The 16,692-nt window shown below is 42.3% G+C and overlaps 1 protein-coding gene across 5 annotated transcripts; it reads left to right on the plus strand.

The window, feature by feature from the left end:
• Positions 1-954: 954 nt before the first annotated feature.
• On the plus strand, positions 955-15,497 carry LGALS8 (galectin 8). Of its 5 annotated transcripts, none has more exons than XM_071549602.1 (11): positions 955-1,111; positions 1,802-1,878; positions 3,148-3,339; positions 6,269-6,357; positions 7,014-7,224; positions 7,843-7,959; positions 9,676-9,732; positions 9,811-9,837; positions 11,184-11,272; positions 13,620-13,785; positions 14,228-15,497. In XM_071549602.1, the coding sequence occupies exons 3-11, from the start codon at positions 3,262-3,264 to the stop codon at positions 14,375-14,377; spliced, it is 984 nt and encodes a 327-aa protein (XP_071405703.1). In that variant the 5' UTR covers positions 955-1,111; positions 1,802-1,878; positions 3,148-3,261; the 3' UTR covers positions 14,378-15,497. The 5 variants fall into 5 exon arrangements, with proteins under 5 accessions (XP_071405703.1, XP_071405704.1, XP_071405702.1 ...); XM_071549603.1 differs by having other exon boundaries at positions 3,172-3,339; XM_071549601.1 differs by lacking the exon at positions 1,802-1,878.
• The last annotated feature ends 1,195 nt before the right edge of the window (positions 15,498-16,692 follow it).

The following is a 16,692-nucleotide window of genomic DNA, read 5'->3' on the forward strand; positions in this document are numbered from 1 at the left end:
CCTACTAGAGAGCAGCTCTGCTGAGAAGAACCCAGGAGTACTGAAGGATGTCAAGTTGACCATGAGCCAGCACTGAGTTCTTGCAGCCAAGAGGGTCAATGGTATCCTGAACTACATTGGGAAGAGTGTGGCCAGCAGGTTGAGGGAGGTGATCCTGCCCCTCTGCTCTGCCCTAGTGCCCATGCAGAGTACTGTGTTCTCCCCCATCTGGAGTTCTGGGCTCCTCAGTACAAGATAAGGAGCTACTGGAAAGGGTCCAGTGGAGACCACAAAGATGATGAGGGGTCTGGAGCATCTCTCTTATGAGGAGACACTGAGGGAGCAGACCCTGTTTAGTCTAGAGAAGAGGAGGCTGAGAGGGGATCTCATTAATGCATATAAATATCTCAAACATGGGTGCCCAGAGGATGGTGCCAGACTTTTTTCAATGGTGCCCAGGGACAGAATGAGGAGTAACGGCCATGAACTAAAATATAAGAAGTCCCACCTTTCTTTATGTTGAGGGTGGGCTGAGCACTGGAACAGGGGGTCGTAGAGACAGTCTCTGGAGACATTCAAAACACGGCATGCTGTGTTTCTGTGTCACCTGCCCTGGGTGCCCCTGCCTTGGCAGGAGGCTTGGACTGGATGATCTCTAGCAGTCCTTTCCAACCCTACACAATTCTGTGCGAGATGCATCTTGCCAGGAGATGTGGGTTGGGCTGTAACAAGGGACCTGCAGAGGAAACACAATACATAAGGAAGGGAAGGCTTTGCAAGGAAAGGAGCTGAATTAACTTTACGAGGTGTAAATTCAGCCCGCAGGGCACGTGGCTCTCGGACCCTCCCGGGTCACATCGCGCTCCCCGCAGGAGCACACACTGCTCCTGAACCTTCCCGGTCCCATCCCGCACCCTACAGGAGCACACGCCGCTCCCGCAGCTCCCGGCCCGCCCCCGTGGCCGCTCCCGGGGCGGAGACGACGCAGCCGTGCGGAGCCGGAAGGCGCGGGTCGGGCCGGGTCGGGCCGGGCCGGGCGCGCAGCCGGAGCGGGCCGGGGGAGATGGCAGCGCCGGGCTGTGGCACCCCGCGGGTGTGCGGTCGCTGGTAGTTACCGAGGGGCGCCGTGCAGGTAGGAGAGGGAGCGGAGGGCGCAGTTACACCACCCTTCCCGTGTGTGTGTGTGTGTGTGTGTGTGTGTCGCGGAAAGCGGATGCTCCCGGCGGGGCCCTGCGGAGGGAGCGGGGGCTGCCCCGGGGCCGTGGCGTGAGGCCAGCCCGGCACTGTGGCCTTCCAGCGAGCTGGAGTGTCGCTGGCAGCGGGGCGGGGGGACACCGCCAGTGTTTCCTACTTCGGTTGCCTGTAAATATCCGTGAAGTATCTCATTTGCTCTCTTTCTTGCTTGCATTGGTGTAAAATCTCGCTTTGTGTATAAGGTCTGTCCGGAGTTACCCTCATGAAGGGCGTTTGCTGCGTGTCACAGTGGGACAGCATAATAGCTGGTTGTTGGCCTTCATGGTTCCCTGTTGTTCTGTCGAAGAGATTTTCATCTCTTTGCAGTGTGTGAGAAAATGAAAGCAAATTTATCTTTTGTGGTGCGGAAAGTCCGCTCAGGGAACCTTGACTTGCAGTGTTGCGGATTGGGTGTAACACGCACTGACGGGAGGGGACAGGAGAGCCTGGCAGTGCCATGCCCAGCTCCTGCTTTTGGCAAACAGAGCCTGAATTGCAGCTTTCCCTGATTATTGTGACCTTGTCAATAAAGCACTGATAGACAAGCAAAAAAACCCCTCAACTCATCACTTTATTGTACTGCCACCAGTCTGTCAAGACGGATAAGCTGGTTCTGTGCCAGAGTCCTCTCCCACAGCAGGATCTCAGCTGCTATTGCACACCCAGGTAGGTCCAGGGAACAGGTTACTGGGTTGTAGGCTTCATTTTCCTGTGATCTGCTATTGGACTTCACATTGGTAAAGGCAAAATTATTGTTTGCTTTGGTCTTCATTTGCTCCTTTTAAAAATGAAAACAATGAAATTTGCCTGCACAGGCAAAAGTGAATTGATGGTAGTATCCCATGGAAAGGTCAAAGGGCAAAATGTTACGCAGTGTTAGCACCTTATGTTTTCTGAATTGTGTTCTATGCACTGGTCTTAAGTAGGAGAATTAATACTCTTCTGGCCCAAATCTCCAACAAGGTAAGCCAGATACTGGAAAATGGAGACACTATTGTTTAATCACTGCAGAAGATTAACCCTTGTGCCCTATGGAACAGGTCACAGATCTCGGGGATTTTTGTTTGGTGGTGGGGTTTTTTTACTCTTTCTTTCTAATATTGCTTGTCAAACAGTAATGATGCTAGAGCCCTCATTTGACTTTTCCCTTGTCTGCAGGTCATCGCCACACAATTTGCAGGATACCTTAAGTTGTTTCTCCAGAATATGCAGGAAATAATTACTTCGTAGTTTCAGTTGTGCCCTGAATTTGGTCACTTTGTTACAAGGTTTGCTAAAAAGTTGCAGTGTAGCTGGATATACTCACAAGCTGTTGTTTCACTTCTTATTAATTTTGTACATTTAATTCAAGTTTTACAAACTCTTTTGATTACTTTGGAGTGCAGGATTGTATGTGTTGGAGGAAGAAATATAAAACACCCTGTGTTTCCCTGCTGTATCTTTGCTTAGCATCTCTTAACTTTATGTAAGATAAAGGTGGAAAAGGCAAGGTCACCTTTTAAGACTCATCTGCTGTGGGAAATCTGGGGATAGCCCAGAAAGTGTAAAGGCAACATGAATGTTTGTTTGTCTTGAAAAAACTGCTTTTGTTCTGCGTATCTTTTCCCTGTCTGCAGGCAGGGGACGGCTGCAAGTGGGGAGTGGTTTGGGCCCTGCAGAGAAGCACTGGGTTGTCAGTGTTCCCCTGGATAAGGTTGATTTTCACATAGATTCTGTCCCCATATACCTAATCTTAGGAAGCTGCCGATAACAGTGTGTACTGGTGTGCACTGTCCCTCATTAGAGTGGCACCTTATTTCTTGAAGCAAGCCTTTTATTTTCATATTTCATAACTTCAGCAAATATGCTGGAAAGATGTTTGCATCATTTCTTATGCTACTTAAAGTTATATATTGGAAGAGTTCACTCATGTTTTGCCACTTTGTTTCTTTCTAGTTAAAAGGTTTGTGTTTTTTGAAGGGATCTCTCCTTTGGTGTTGGCCTATGAGTGAGTCCTTTAAACACGCTCCAGCAGTGGTTACACAGAACTGACAAACTGAAGGAGGGAAGATGACTTCCTTGGATGTACCACTGAAGACAATGGGAAACCTGACCTTGGAGACACCAGAGAAGACAATCAGTAATCCGGTAACAACTCTGTCATGTCAACAATGTCTCCCTTGGGAAATGGGGCTTTGCTGGTTTATGTTGTGCTGTTTTGCATAGTGAGGAATGTTACTTAAAAGTCTTTGCACTGCTCAGGTATTGCTGTAAACAAGTAGACACTTTAATGCACAGGGGTTCTGAAACAGACCAGACAGACTGTCAGCCATGGAGGGTAATCCTTTTTCATACATAGGTTGTGTAGGTGGCTGGCATTTTTTGCACAATGTGCTGGAAAGTGAAAATATGATAAGCAATGTTTTCACTCCTAATTCTCTGTAAACATAGGTGGTGCCTGGCAGCTCTCATGAAATGTTTATTTTGTGGTGCCTGTAACTTCAGTCTGAACAATTAAACGTGGAGTCTTTTTTCATAGTTTGTATCTTAATTTGCAGTAATTCCTGTTTTCTAGGGAAAACTTGAGCTAACGTGATTCAGCAATTGCAGAGAGTGGATTTGACTGAATGTTGGTTGCCTAGCTTAGAGTCTGGCAACTTTCTCTGTAAAGCTCTAGCATTCTCATGATCTGTGACACCCCTAAAGGGGTGAGATGAACTTAGAATCATAGAATTGATTGGGTTGGAAAAGACCTCCAAGATCATCAAGTTCATCCCTTGGTCCAACTCCAGTCCATTTACCAGATCATGGCATTCAGTGCCACATCCAACCTCAGTTTAAAAAGCTCCAGGGATGGTGAATCCACCACCTCTCTGGGCAGGCCATTCCAATGCCTGATTACTCTCTCTGTAAAGATTTTTTTTCTGATATCCAACTTAAATTTCCCCTGGCAGAGCTTAAGCTCGTGCCCTCTTGTCCTATTGCTGAGTGCCTCATTTTCTCTTACATGCATGTATTCTTTTGAATATAAAGAAGTGTTTTTGCTACAGTTCCTCTGTCAGGAATAAATAACTTTACTTCACTAGAGTGGTTAAGTCCCAGTATCCCTGCTCTGTGTCTGTATGTTTTTCTGGTTTGTCTTTGTAGACTGAACCAGTAACTTACTACTGTACTGTATTGCTCAGAGCTGCTGCTCCTCAGGAGCAGTGTGATAAAGCCAAACCCATCAAGATATGTTTTTTATTTATTATTATTATTATTATTATTATTATTATTATTATACTGTCAGCTAGATTTCAGCCTACTTAATTCTTTTGTTTTGAACACTTAATTTCACATTTTGGTCCTCCTCTATTCCATCTGCTTAAGCCAGTAAAAATGATGAGACTTAAAACAACATGATCATTTGTGATCTTATGCTTGAGAAGCAAGTTTTGTTTTGTTTTGGGGGTTTTTTTGTCTGATGTAGAAGATGACTGTGAATTAGGTTTTATGCAATGTTTGGGTAGCTGAGAAGGGGAGAGGGGGCAGAAAAGAGTGTGTATCTACTGGCAGAAACAACACTGGATTTAGACAATTTTTACTGTCATTCCGCTATTTCTTCCTCACAGATTTACAAGAATATGTGTCAGCAAACACATATCCTTTTCATATCTTCCTGTTCCACATGTTCGGTTTGTTGGGTTTTTTGAATCCCAACTTGTCCCTTTATGGTCCAATATTCCATTCAGGAATAGTATTTCCAGTGTGTTCATTATATTGGTTGTCAAATTGCTGGAACTCTTGTTGGCAATTGATGTTTCATTTCAAAGATATCCTAAAATCTTATACACTATTCCACAGATCATGGATTTTGGGAATAAAACCCCAACAAACCTAACCTTGGCAAAATTTTTTGGCCGTTAATTAGAGCAAATGCAACATTTGCTACCGTTTACTTTTGTTTTCAATCCAAAGCACATGTGATGAGATGCAGAGTTACATCTTTGCTTTCAGATCAATCTCCTGAAAACTTCCACAGTTTAAAATTAAGGTTCTTCCCTTTCCTTCCTGAAATGCTGCGTGCACCAGCTGATGATCACAGTGGGGCATCTGTCAGCATGTCTGAACCTTTGCCAGTGAGCTGTGCTGGGGTGTTTGGGGCTTTTGTCTTAACTGACATAGCCCCTCGTATGGCTTAGCAATTCCCACCGTGCTGATATTTCAGTTTAGCATAATCATAGAATCGATTGGGTTGGAAAAGACCTCCGAGATCATCAAGTCCAACCCTTGGTCCAACTCCAGTCCATTTACCAGATCATGGCACTCAGTGCCATGTCCCATCTCAGTTTAAAAACCTTCAGGGATGGTGAATCCACCACCTCTCTGGGCAGGCCATTCCAATGCCTGATTACTGTCTCTGTAAAGAATGTGTGTGTGTGTTACCCTCTCCAGATACTGATAAGGAAATAAAAATAATCAGACTTTGAGCCAGAGTGCATACTGTAGATACAATAAAGTCCAAGACTCCTGAGCAGTGCACTTTGCAGTTCTTAGCTCATTAGGATGAGGTATTTTGTTGTTTGTTTGTATAGTTTGTACTAAGAAGACACTCTGTGACATAGTATCTTTTTTTTCCTAGCACTGTTTTCCAAAATGGAGCATGAACAAGCAAAAAGGCACCTGCTTCAGTGTCTGGGGTCAGAAGGGTTGTGGAACTTGCCTCCTAGTACTAGGAAAGAGCTGATAGTAGTCAGCCCTTGGGAATGACCTAATTTGAAATGAATCTTCTTTATAGTCTACATATAGTGAGGCAACAAAATATTACCACTCTTCATCTGAGAGCGAGGAATGGAGGATGGCAATTTTAGTTGTAAATATGTCTGGAATGCTTTGTTTTCAAAGGAGGAAATTTGCAAGGTCTTTCCTTCCTGTTGTGATTTCTTTTAAATTAAAGGCTAGTTGTGTTTCTTTTAACATGCTAGAGTACCACATAATTAATTAGAATGTTAATTTTTGAACTATTGTGAGTTATTTTGCCTCCATCACCAAATGTTATTGGAATATCTTTTCATATTTTTTTCCTTCCCTCTTCTAGGTCATTCCATATGTTGGGACAATACTTGGTGGCCTTACTCCTGGAGAGCTGATTGTGATCCATGGGACTGTTCCTGATGATGCAGACAGGTAGTGACTATGGTGTCATGGTTTTGTAGTGTCACCATGTGAACAAGAATGTAATGGATAAAATGTTTCTGGGGTCCTACTTATGATCTAAATCCTTGTGATAGCATCAGATTGAATGCGAGCTTAAGTGGATAATGAAAGCTTTGTGATGAGAAGTAGCGAACTGGTTTTTTGCATGTTTTGGCAGGTTTTTTCCTCCAGTCCCTGCTTCTCTAAAGGGGATTGTCTGAGACTACCAAAACTGATAACTGAATGTTTTTTGAGTAGGAATTAACTTAAACTGGGATAAGGAGATATGGACTAGTGCATGTGCCCTGTGTGAGGGTTGTGTTCCCCAACTTTACCCAAGGTTTGTTTGATATATTCTGCTGAAGATGATGGGAGGGAAGGTGCTGAACACTCTAAGTGAGGGGCTTATGTGGTATGAATGATGACCATTAAATAAATGCCTGAATATTTTAATTCATTGCAATAAGTCATGGAAGAACCTTTCACAAATGTCAGACAAATGTATGTTTGGGTTTTTTTCCTTATCCAATAACATTAATTGTGTCTGCCTGTTCTGAGTCTCCACAGTAAAACTGAAACGTACCAATCTTTTAGGTAATTTCTTGACAGACTGAGCTCAATGTGGTTTATCTTATTTTTATGATTAGATTCCAGGTGGATTTACAGTGTGGCAGCAGCATAAAGCCTCGAGCTGATGTGGCATTTCATTTCAACCCACGCTTCAAAAGGTCTGGCTGCATTGTTTGCAACACACTAGAGAGGGAAAGATGGGGCTGGGAGGAGATCACTTACGAGATGCCCTTTGAAAAAGGGAAGTCATTTGAGATTGTCATCATGATTTTAAAGGATAAATTTCAGGTGAGTCTGAGCCAATTCTTCATCAGCAGCCAGTTGTCAGGCCAATAAAAGAGAGGTATTTTGTGTAATTAGAATAAGTATTGGAAGTCTCGATGTCTCTGTTACCTATGTATAGTCTAACTACAGAAAAGTTTAGAGCTTTTCTCTAAAGAGGTGCTAATTAAATCAGACTTTTAATTTTGTATTGCTTCCCTCTAAGTTGGATGAGTAGGCAAGTAACTTCCTGCCATGGCTAATGGCTATTCCACCCTTCCCTTCCTATGTGCAAAAGGCTAACCTTGGGATAAACCTGTTCTGTGACTTGTATAGGACAGTCCTCTTGGAGGGAACACGTGAGGTGTATTTGCCTTGCTCTGTTACACTACAACAGTAGATTCTGTTAGATTTGGTAGTACCACATTGGTAAATGATCAGGTGCTAGAAAGAAAGGTATGCACTGCAAATTTTAGTGTAGGCAAGCAAATCTTCCTCACAGTGATGGAGAGACTGATGTTTCTGGGACACTCCGGCTTTTACAGCAAACTGGTGTAAAACAGAGATATGTGCATACAGTTTGATACATGGCTGGTGTAATGTATATTTATTACAGTTTTTCTGGTTTTGTTTCCTGTCTTTTAGGTGACTGTAAACAAGAAACACTTGCTGCTCTACAACCACAGAATTAACCTTGAAAAAATAGACACTCTGGGAATATATGGCAAAGTGCAGATCAAAACCATAGATTTTGTTTGTAATGTAAGTTATATAGATACTTGACTTGTTTGATTCCTTTTCTCTCTCTTGATAAACTGCATAGTAGGACTTACGGGAAAAAGGAAGTGAAGAAAAGCAGCTACACGGTCTAATGTTAGTAACGAGATTTTAGTTTCTCCACATTTCACCATGTGAGTGTCATGAGGGTTTGTGTTTCCTTTTTTTAGTCTTGTGGTTAGGGGCAAAAGGGTGACAAAGCTAATAGGACAGAGGGTACAAGAATTGATTGAATACTGAATCTAGGAGTGGATTAGACTTTTAAGTGTTGCAGTGGTTCAAGAAGGCACTCTAGAATATTCAATGCTTCTATGTGACAAGTTTAGCCATGACTGTTGCTTGGCTTCAAGATACCAGGATCAGCTACATTTGGAACTCCTTGTGCACATAACCCTGTTTTTCCTGCTGTAGTAACCAAATTGTTGAATGAAGTTGTGAGAGTGTACATTTATTTATAGGGGATGAGAAGAGATATCCTTTCTAAAAGACTTTGTAGCTTGGCTTGTACTTGGACCAAACTGCAGTGAATTTGAGGTGAAGGCAGTGCTGTGCTTCCTGTCAGCTGCCAGCTCTGCTAGAGAAAGTACACCAACAAGAAGGAGTTGAACAATGTTTTCTGCTGTGCAGAAGGAGAGATCCTGTTGTTCTGGAAGGGTGAGCCTTTTAGAGCAGAAACTGAAGGTGATAAATTCCAGAGAGATACAGAAGGTGAATGCCTTTTCCATTTTTTGCCACTTGCTAAGGCAGCCTACCTATCCCTGTGAAATATTCTGGGTCTCTTTTGCTCCACCCTCACTACATTGAGGGCAAAGCTTGAGTCTCTTGCTGCCAAGTATCAGATCTATCTCAGGTCAGCAGACTAATAATTATGTTGGTAGAAGATAAAGGAACTGACCATAATGAGGTCTAAGTCTACCCACTGATAATTTGCAAAGCCTGTAATGGGCCCCTTCATGGGCCCCATCGCTTGGCCTTGGGCATGTTGCCAGCAATATGTTCCTGCAAAGCTGACTGACTCCTAGTCTTGAAGGACAGACTCCAAGAAGAGCTTGGGGTCAAGCAGGTGCTGCAGGTTGGTGTCCCAAGCACAAAACAATACTCTTGGTTTAGTCTGTGGTTGCTGGTGCTTAGTCCTTTGCAGAAGAAAAGAATGGAGAAGGGGGATTGTTTCATTTTAGTCAATGCTTCTAAGACACTTTCCTGAGGAGGAAGGTGGAGGCTTGTGTTGAAATAAACAGGCTTAAGACACAATCTGCTTGGGCTAAGCAGGAGCTGTGTCTCTGCATGGCCATGTTGCTCATCTGTCTTTCCTCTGGGAAGGGACAGGGATGCAGGGGGCTGCTTAGAATCCCAAGGACCCCCCCCTGCATGAATCTGCCATGCTGGTGTTTCTACCCCACTGAGGAAAACTCTGTAGGTACCCTCTGATGCTGAGGGCTTAACAGTGCTCCTAGTGTTAAATTAAGATTCAAAATGTAATGAGGTATCTTCAGAAGTCTTGATTTGGTTTCAACTACTGTACTTCAGGACTTTTCTGTGGTTTGTAGAGGTTTGGCTGTCTTTTTCATTACCAGAGCCCTAGATTCTATGTTAACAGTTCACCCTTCAAAGCAGCACAGATGCTTATCTGCTTCTAAACCAAGTTTATGTTAAAAGTTCTGTGATTTTAGCAATGACACCTAAATACCTATCTTTCTGCAGTCTTTACAAGGCTCTCAGCCATCGTCTCTAGGAGTAACAAAGATAAACACAGAAAATGTAGGTATGTTTGTAAAAGGGTGAATGCATCTGTCTGTTGTCTGATAAACTAGATAATTTTCTTTTTTTCTCTCCTAGGGGGTAATGCCAAATGGTTCACAGTTGGTAAGTGTCTCGTGTAGATTTGTGGCAAATGTGAAGAGTAAAAGCATCAAACAAATCTTAGTTATTAATGAAAAAACATGCACAGAACAAGGGAATTGAGAGTCTACTGGGAGATGATCATCAGTACGGTTTTGTAGAGAGTAATTTCCTCTGTGCTGCTGGTAAAAGTGAGACTATTTGTCAAATCGTTTAGAAAACCCAAAAGATAAATTCAGCCTCCACAACATAAACAGAGAAATAAAAAGTGAGGACCAAAGCACATTCAAAACTTTTTTTTCAAACAACCATGCTTTGTTTTCTCAGCCACAGGGAATACCTGCAAAACAAAAGTGTTCTGCAGTTGTATTATGTTAATGTGTCTGTCTTGGAACCTGCCTGCTACATGTTCTTGCTGACAAATCCATGCCATACCTGTGTACGCTTCCTGTAGTTGGGTGCAAGCATCACACCGTAGGGTTGGAACTTGCACCCAGCTAACGTGGAGCAAACACGGAGTGAGTGCTCATCTTTTTGCAAAAAACTGTACAGGTGGATTGTATCCAGACTCAGTAAGGACCACATTCAAATTGAAAAGGGATTGAAAACCAGGAATATATACAAATAGAATTTGTGGAGAAGGTGAAGTTTCAGTGAGTGCCATGATTTTAAATGGTCTGTCACTTGACAGCCTGCCTTCTTCAGTCTCACTGAAAACCAAGTAACATGCAGTATTCTAATTTGCAAGTGGTGGACTTCAGCAAAAACATAAAGGGGACATAATTCTCCATTTGCTCCTTTTTCCTGATAAAAATAACTTCTAACACAATGAAAAAAGAAAATTAATAAAATACTTGCACTATATCATTATGAACTGATGCCAGGAGGACAATACTCAGTGATCCTACTTCTAGTATGCAGCTGTGGGACAACAACACACCTGGCATGAGTCTTACCCCTTAAAGCAGAACCAATGCTTTCAGAGAGGAGAGCTCAGGATGGCTCCATTTGAATAATTATTACTGGTTTTAATTTAAATTATAGCAGGGAGTTTCAGTCTTACATTTTTCTTTTTTTTTTCTTCTTCCTCTCCTTCCACCATTAGTGCTGGCTGGAGTAGTTGTAAATAATGTTTATTTTGAACCCAAGGTGGTTGTGTAATGAAAAAACCCAACAGATTGATATCTTTATCTCAGTGTAAGTTTTCCACTATAGTATTAGTATCACAGAACTTGTTGGTAGGAGTAACTTTAGCTTTAAGTGCAGATTTGCAATTGTAGGCCAAATTTCTTCCTGCCATAGTAAAGCTCAACTTGTATATTGGAAAAAGTAAGTCATAGTCAAAACTTTTACTGGTGATATGCTTGCAGAGTGTTCCTTATGTCTGGAAACTTGACACTGCACTTCGTCCAGGATGCACAATTGCCATTAAAGGAGAAGTGAATAAAAACCCAAAGAGGTACGTGGTACAGATGTTTTTTGTACTATTTGACTGAGGCACTCTTTAGAATGAATAGGCTTTTCCACTGCCTCTCTATATCATTACTCACTTGTAACTTTGCATCTGGAACCATCTGAAACTACAGTGCAGTTTTCCTGGGAACCTACAGGATACTGCTTTAGAGAGGACTTAGAAAGAGCAGGTCCCTTGTGAAAAATGAAGGTAAAATCTAAGTGACTTACCTACTAAATCTGCATCATTCACGTGTTTGAGTGTCTGTTCAGGACTTCCCATTGTGCAACACGTGTGAGCAAATGTATTGTAGTGACAGCTTCTGTTCCAAACTGGTCCAAGAGTAGGGGAACTGGCAGAAGTAGGTGAAAAATGAGTTAATTAGAGGAGTTGCTGGTATACTCAAATGCTGCATATTACAAAATTTCTCTGAATACCTCTCTGAGAACCTTGACTGTGTAAGCATAAAGGTGCTCAGTGACAACAAGTGAGTGATGAACTGAGTGATTAGTGGGATGGAACTCCTCTCCTGTGAGAAAAGCTAAGAGAATTGGGATTGTTTAGCCTGGAAAAAAAAAGTGCTTTGGGGACACCTAATTGTGCCTTTCCAGTACCTGAAGGGAGGCTACAGGAAAGATGGAGAGAGACTACTTACAAGGGCATGTAGTGACAGGACAAGGGGGAATGGCTTCAAACTGAAAGAGGGTAGGTTTATATTAGATATTGCAAAGAAATTAGTTACTGTGAGGGTGATGAGGCACTGGAATGGGTTGCCCAGGGAATTTATGAATGCCTCATCCCTGGCAGTGTTCAAGGCCAGGTTGGATGGAGCTTGGAGCAGTCTGGTCTAGTGGAAAGTGTCCATCTCCATGGCAGGGGCATTGGAACTAAATGATCATTAAGGTCCCTTCCAATCCAGGCTGTTCTATGATTTTATGAAAGCTGGTAGGGGAGTATGAGATATAAATTTCGTAGCAAATTAGGAACAACACGTTGCAAAAGAAGGCATTTTCCCAACATGAAGTAAAGGTTGGGGAGGAGGGAAGTGCAACATAGTCAACATGGAGCTGGGGAAATGTCTGTGCTTCAGCATATTCTTTAATTGAAGGCTGATTTGGCTCTGCAGAAACATGCCTAAAAATGAAGGAATTAGTGCAAATGATGAGAAGCTTGCTTTTCACACTGTGTGTGTGCATTGCACTCCCACTTCCTCAGGGCACGTTTTTTCCCTGCAGTTGAACAACATTCAAAGTTCTTATTCATACTGGAACCCAAAGTCTGGAAATCTCAACAACAAAGTTTGGATGGATTTCAGATTGAACAGGATAATTAGTAATTACAGAGGAGCATCTGTATTCCTGGTTTTGCCTTGAAAAGTTTATTAGCACATTTCAAGTGCTGAATGTGTGGCTTATAAGAATGAAGGCATTGTAGATTGTCTGCTCTTTGTGTTTGTGCTTTTAAACGTATGTATTTATATAGAGTTTTTAAGCTATTTCCTGTCTTTCACACCTTTCACACAGTGGTAGATGTTCCTTTTTCTTGGTGTAAAAGAGAACTGCACAGCTTAGAAGTGTTGCAATATCTCCTATTTGGACTGAGTAATTCTCAAAAGAAGGCAATGACGGGACAGTTGGAGCTAATTTGTGGGGAGAGGATGGTGGTGCAATATTTGTTCTTCAATTGCAGTGAGGTCTTGGTCACAGGTTGAAGCATTCGTTTGACTTTGGATGACTCTTGCCTCTGATCACTCATCTTCCAGAGGTCCCCTTTAGGAACTCTGTTTTGTAGACGTGTCTGAGATTGTGGAGTATTCATTTAGCCTGGGCAGAGCTACAATGCCAACAAAATAATTCTGTGTGTATGGTGTTCCACCAGTCTTGAATGTATGGAGAGAGTCGTTAAACTTTTCCTTAGAGTCTAACCAATTTGTTGGCAGAAAGAATGTAGTGTCTTTAGGTAAAACAAAGCTTCCCCCTCTCCATTGCCTGAGTGAAAGAGATGGGGGAGCAGGCAGCACTGTATGTTCCTGTGAGAATGCTGCTTCCTGATGCAGTAGGGGAGCAGCTCTTGGCCCTCTTGGCTCAATACCTTCCTGCTGAGACACGAGCAGAGAGCTGCAAGTGTGAAGCGAATCTAGCCAGCGTCACATCCTACATTTGCTACCTCCAGCAAAGGTTTCTGCGCAAAGGAGACAAATGCATGCTAGCTGCCTGCTTGCTTCCTCAGGTGAATCATGGCCCTGGCTCCCAGACAGTCCTGAGTATTGGCTAAGGACTTGGTAAATGGCATGGATTACTGCACCATGTTTATAAACCTTTGGAGTCATAAACTTTAAAAAAATATCTTCCAGCTTTGCAATAAATCTGAAACCAAGCGACTCAAAGGACATTGCGTTACATCTGAATCCCCGAGTTAAAAACAAAGTTTTTGTAAGAAACTCCTACCTTCGTGACAGCTGGGGAGAAGAAGAAAAGGAAGTTTCTAACTTCCCTTTCAGTCCAGGGATGTACTTTGAGGTAAGATTAACTGAAACATCACATCAAACTGGAAATTCTGCCGAAAGGATTAACAGAGGTGCTTAAATGTCATGTCATTAATAGTTTCAAATAAAACTGCTATTGCTGCATTTCAATGTCTTGAAAAGATTTGGGATTAAACGGGACTGTAGAGAGCAGAGCTCTGACTTGGTTTTAATAGGTTTTCTTTTGAAATAGATGCAAGAATTCAGCCTCAGAATGAATTTTAATTTAATTGAGTTGAACTTGGCAGTCCTTATTGGTCCCTTGCAGTTTAGGTTATTCTGAATCTATGATGTTCCACTTTTATTTTTAAATGTTTTTGCATGAAACATTTTCTGTAACAGAAGCAGTTCTTACCCAAGTCTAGGCTAGGTCATCAGGTTGTTTTTCATGTCTTATCTGAGCTTAAAACTTAACTGTTTCTCTTCTTGCTTTTCAGCTGATTATTTTCTGTGATGTCTACGAGTTCAAAGTTGCTATTAATGGTGTTCACACTCTGGAGTACAAGCATCGTTTTAAACAGCTTGAAAAGATCAACACAGTGGAGGTCATAGGAGATATTCACTTGTTAGATGTGAGGAGCTGGTAGTTCTTTTCAATCAGTACTGGAAGAATTCAACCTCTTCTAATGACAGTGCCTCCTTGTCAAGTATGAGCAGGTGCTGTCTCACGCTGATCCTGCCTTTAATCTGTCTGGGCTTCTGCATCTGCCAGAGTTAGCCAAGTACCAGAATTGCTAACTGGGAGATTAAATCCTCCTCCAGTTTGCAGTTTCCTGGCAAGCTAAGTAAGTGTTTGCTCAGAATAATCTCCTGTATTACTAAACCTAGCAATATGAAAATGCTGCATCATACTGTCTCTAACAATTGCACTTGGTATGTTTACGTTAAACTACTATTCGTCATTTGTTAGCATACTTTTGAGATTGTGAAGTAGAAATGAGACTGGAATAGGATCCAAAGATACAGTTATCCACTTGAAAAGGGATGTTCATAATTTATTTAAAATAGAATTATGAAATATACTTTTCTACTTCTTAGTTTATATTAGCAACTATAATCTTTTTACTGAGGCTGGATTAAACAAACAGCTGTCCCATTAATTGTAGCAAAAGGAAAGGAGGAATTTGATCTTAATTCTTAGCCTGCTGATGCTGCAGCAGTACCTTCTGTGATGCTCATGGTTATGTCACTTCCTGCTTCGAAGGGGCCTGGCATTTCTACCTTTTAGTTTTCCAAAGTGAAGCAAAGGGAAGTGATTTAGCTGGTTCCAAATTGTGTGAACTTTTGAAAGCTTGTTTGATCTGAAGTGGCTCCTGAGTTAAGATTGCTTAGGGCCTGGAGTGGGGATTTGTGGGTTTCATTTTTTTAAAAAATGTGTGAACCCAGGTACTCCAGGCAGGGTTTCAGCAGAGAGGGCACTTGAGTGACTACTCACCAGTAGATGAATGAATCCTTTCTCAGTCTGTATTAAAATACTATCTATGTGAAACAAGCTGTTCCTATTCAGTTTTCAGTACAAATGTCAGTCTTAATTTTTAAATTCTTTCTAAAAATAAGTTGCTACTGACTGTCAATACATACCTGAAGGATGTCCCTGTTTACGTAAGAGCTGCTAAAAGTGAAGCAATTTCAAGAATACACTAAAAGACTGTTAAATTACCAGATTTAATGTATAAAAAGCATAAATAAAACCATCTGTGAACTCTTTCTCGAAGTGTAGCTTAAAGTAGCTGCCATCCCTTTTTGGTCTGTATCTTGTCTTGTTTTGCTTATTGCACTACCACTATCTCCAGGTTGGCATAGTGACCCTGACTGGAGAATGGTTTCCACATAAGTAATTAGCGAGCCACAGACCACTTAACCTGAGCAGGTGTAGGCTGGGCCTTGGTTGCGCTGATGTGGCCTTAAAGACAGTGTTGTGCTGTATGTCCCCCTGGGCTGCAGGATAAACTTAGCTGGCTGATTTTAACAGAGGAGATGGTAGGCAGCTCCTAACAGCAATAACACCACTTGTGCATCCTTGCCTTCATGTAAGAGTTCAGCAGGAAGTTCTCATGTGACCCTCCTTTTTGTATGACAGCAGACACCATTAATAGTTGCTTTCTTTTAGGAAAACCCTGTAAGAGCTTGAATGGAGTAACCCTTCCATGTATGGGATCTACTGCCTAATAGTCAAAATAACCACAAGGGAGACCTTCTCACTCTCTACAACTACCTGAAAGGAGGTTGTAGCCAGGTGGGGATTGGTCTCTTCTCTCAATCAACAGTAGGACAAGAGGGCATGGGCTTAAGCTCTGCCAGGGGAGGTTTAGGTTGGATATCAGGAAGAAGTTCTTTAGAGAGAGAGTGGTCAGGCATTGGAATGGCCTGCCCAGGGAGCTGGTGGATTCTCCGACCCTGGAGGTTTTTAAGGTGAGACTGGACATGGCACTGAGTGCCATGATCTAGTAAGCAAAGTGGGGTTGGACTTGATGATCTCAGAGGTTTCTTCCAAACCGATTCTATACATGGCTCACTGCACCCTGGACAGAGACCTGTTCCCAGAACCATAAGGGATTATCCTCTTTTACAGGGACAGATCTAACCACTTGCATTTCAAACCATACTTTAGAGTCTGAGTGCCAGTAATGAACCAGTGTAATGGTCCAAAACAGGTGTTTTTTGCTAAATTCATTACCATAGCAAGCAATTTATTCTTGAACTTCAGCTCATCAGTAGCAGTCTTCAAAGACTGAAAAATATTTACTTCCTGTATGAATCAGTTTCTTGGAACTACTTTTCAGTATCTTCAGTGGGTTTAGTTTTTGCTTCCCTATAAATACCAGAAAGAGCACGTTCTCAGGATTGTAGTGCATGGGTCCAGTGAGTATCATGCTTGGAGCACAACAGCCCCTCCACTGGA

Source organism: Pithys albifrons, chromosome 2, assembly GCF_047495875.1.
Source record: "Pithys albifrons albifrons isolate INPA30051 chromosome 2, PitAlb_v1, whole genome shotgun sequence".
NCBI lineage: Eukaryota > Metazoa > Chordata > Aves > Passeriformes > Thamnophilidae > Pithys > Pithys albifrons.

Excerpts from the sequence above, each read along its gene's own strand:
- LGALS8 (XM_071549602.1), top strand. The coding sequence starts at position 3,262 with ATGACTTCCTTGGATGTACCACTGAAGACAATGGGAAACCTGACCTTG. Across the intron at positions 7,225-7,842 it reads TTTTAAAGGATAAATTTCAG|GTGACTGTAAACAAGAAACA; the intron begins GTGAGTCTGAGC and ends CCTGTCTTTTAG. Across the intron at positions 9,733-9,810 it reads CAAAGATAAACACAGAAAAT|GGGGTAATGCCAAATGGTTC; the intron begins GTAGGTATGTTT and ends TTTCTCTCCTAG.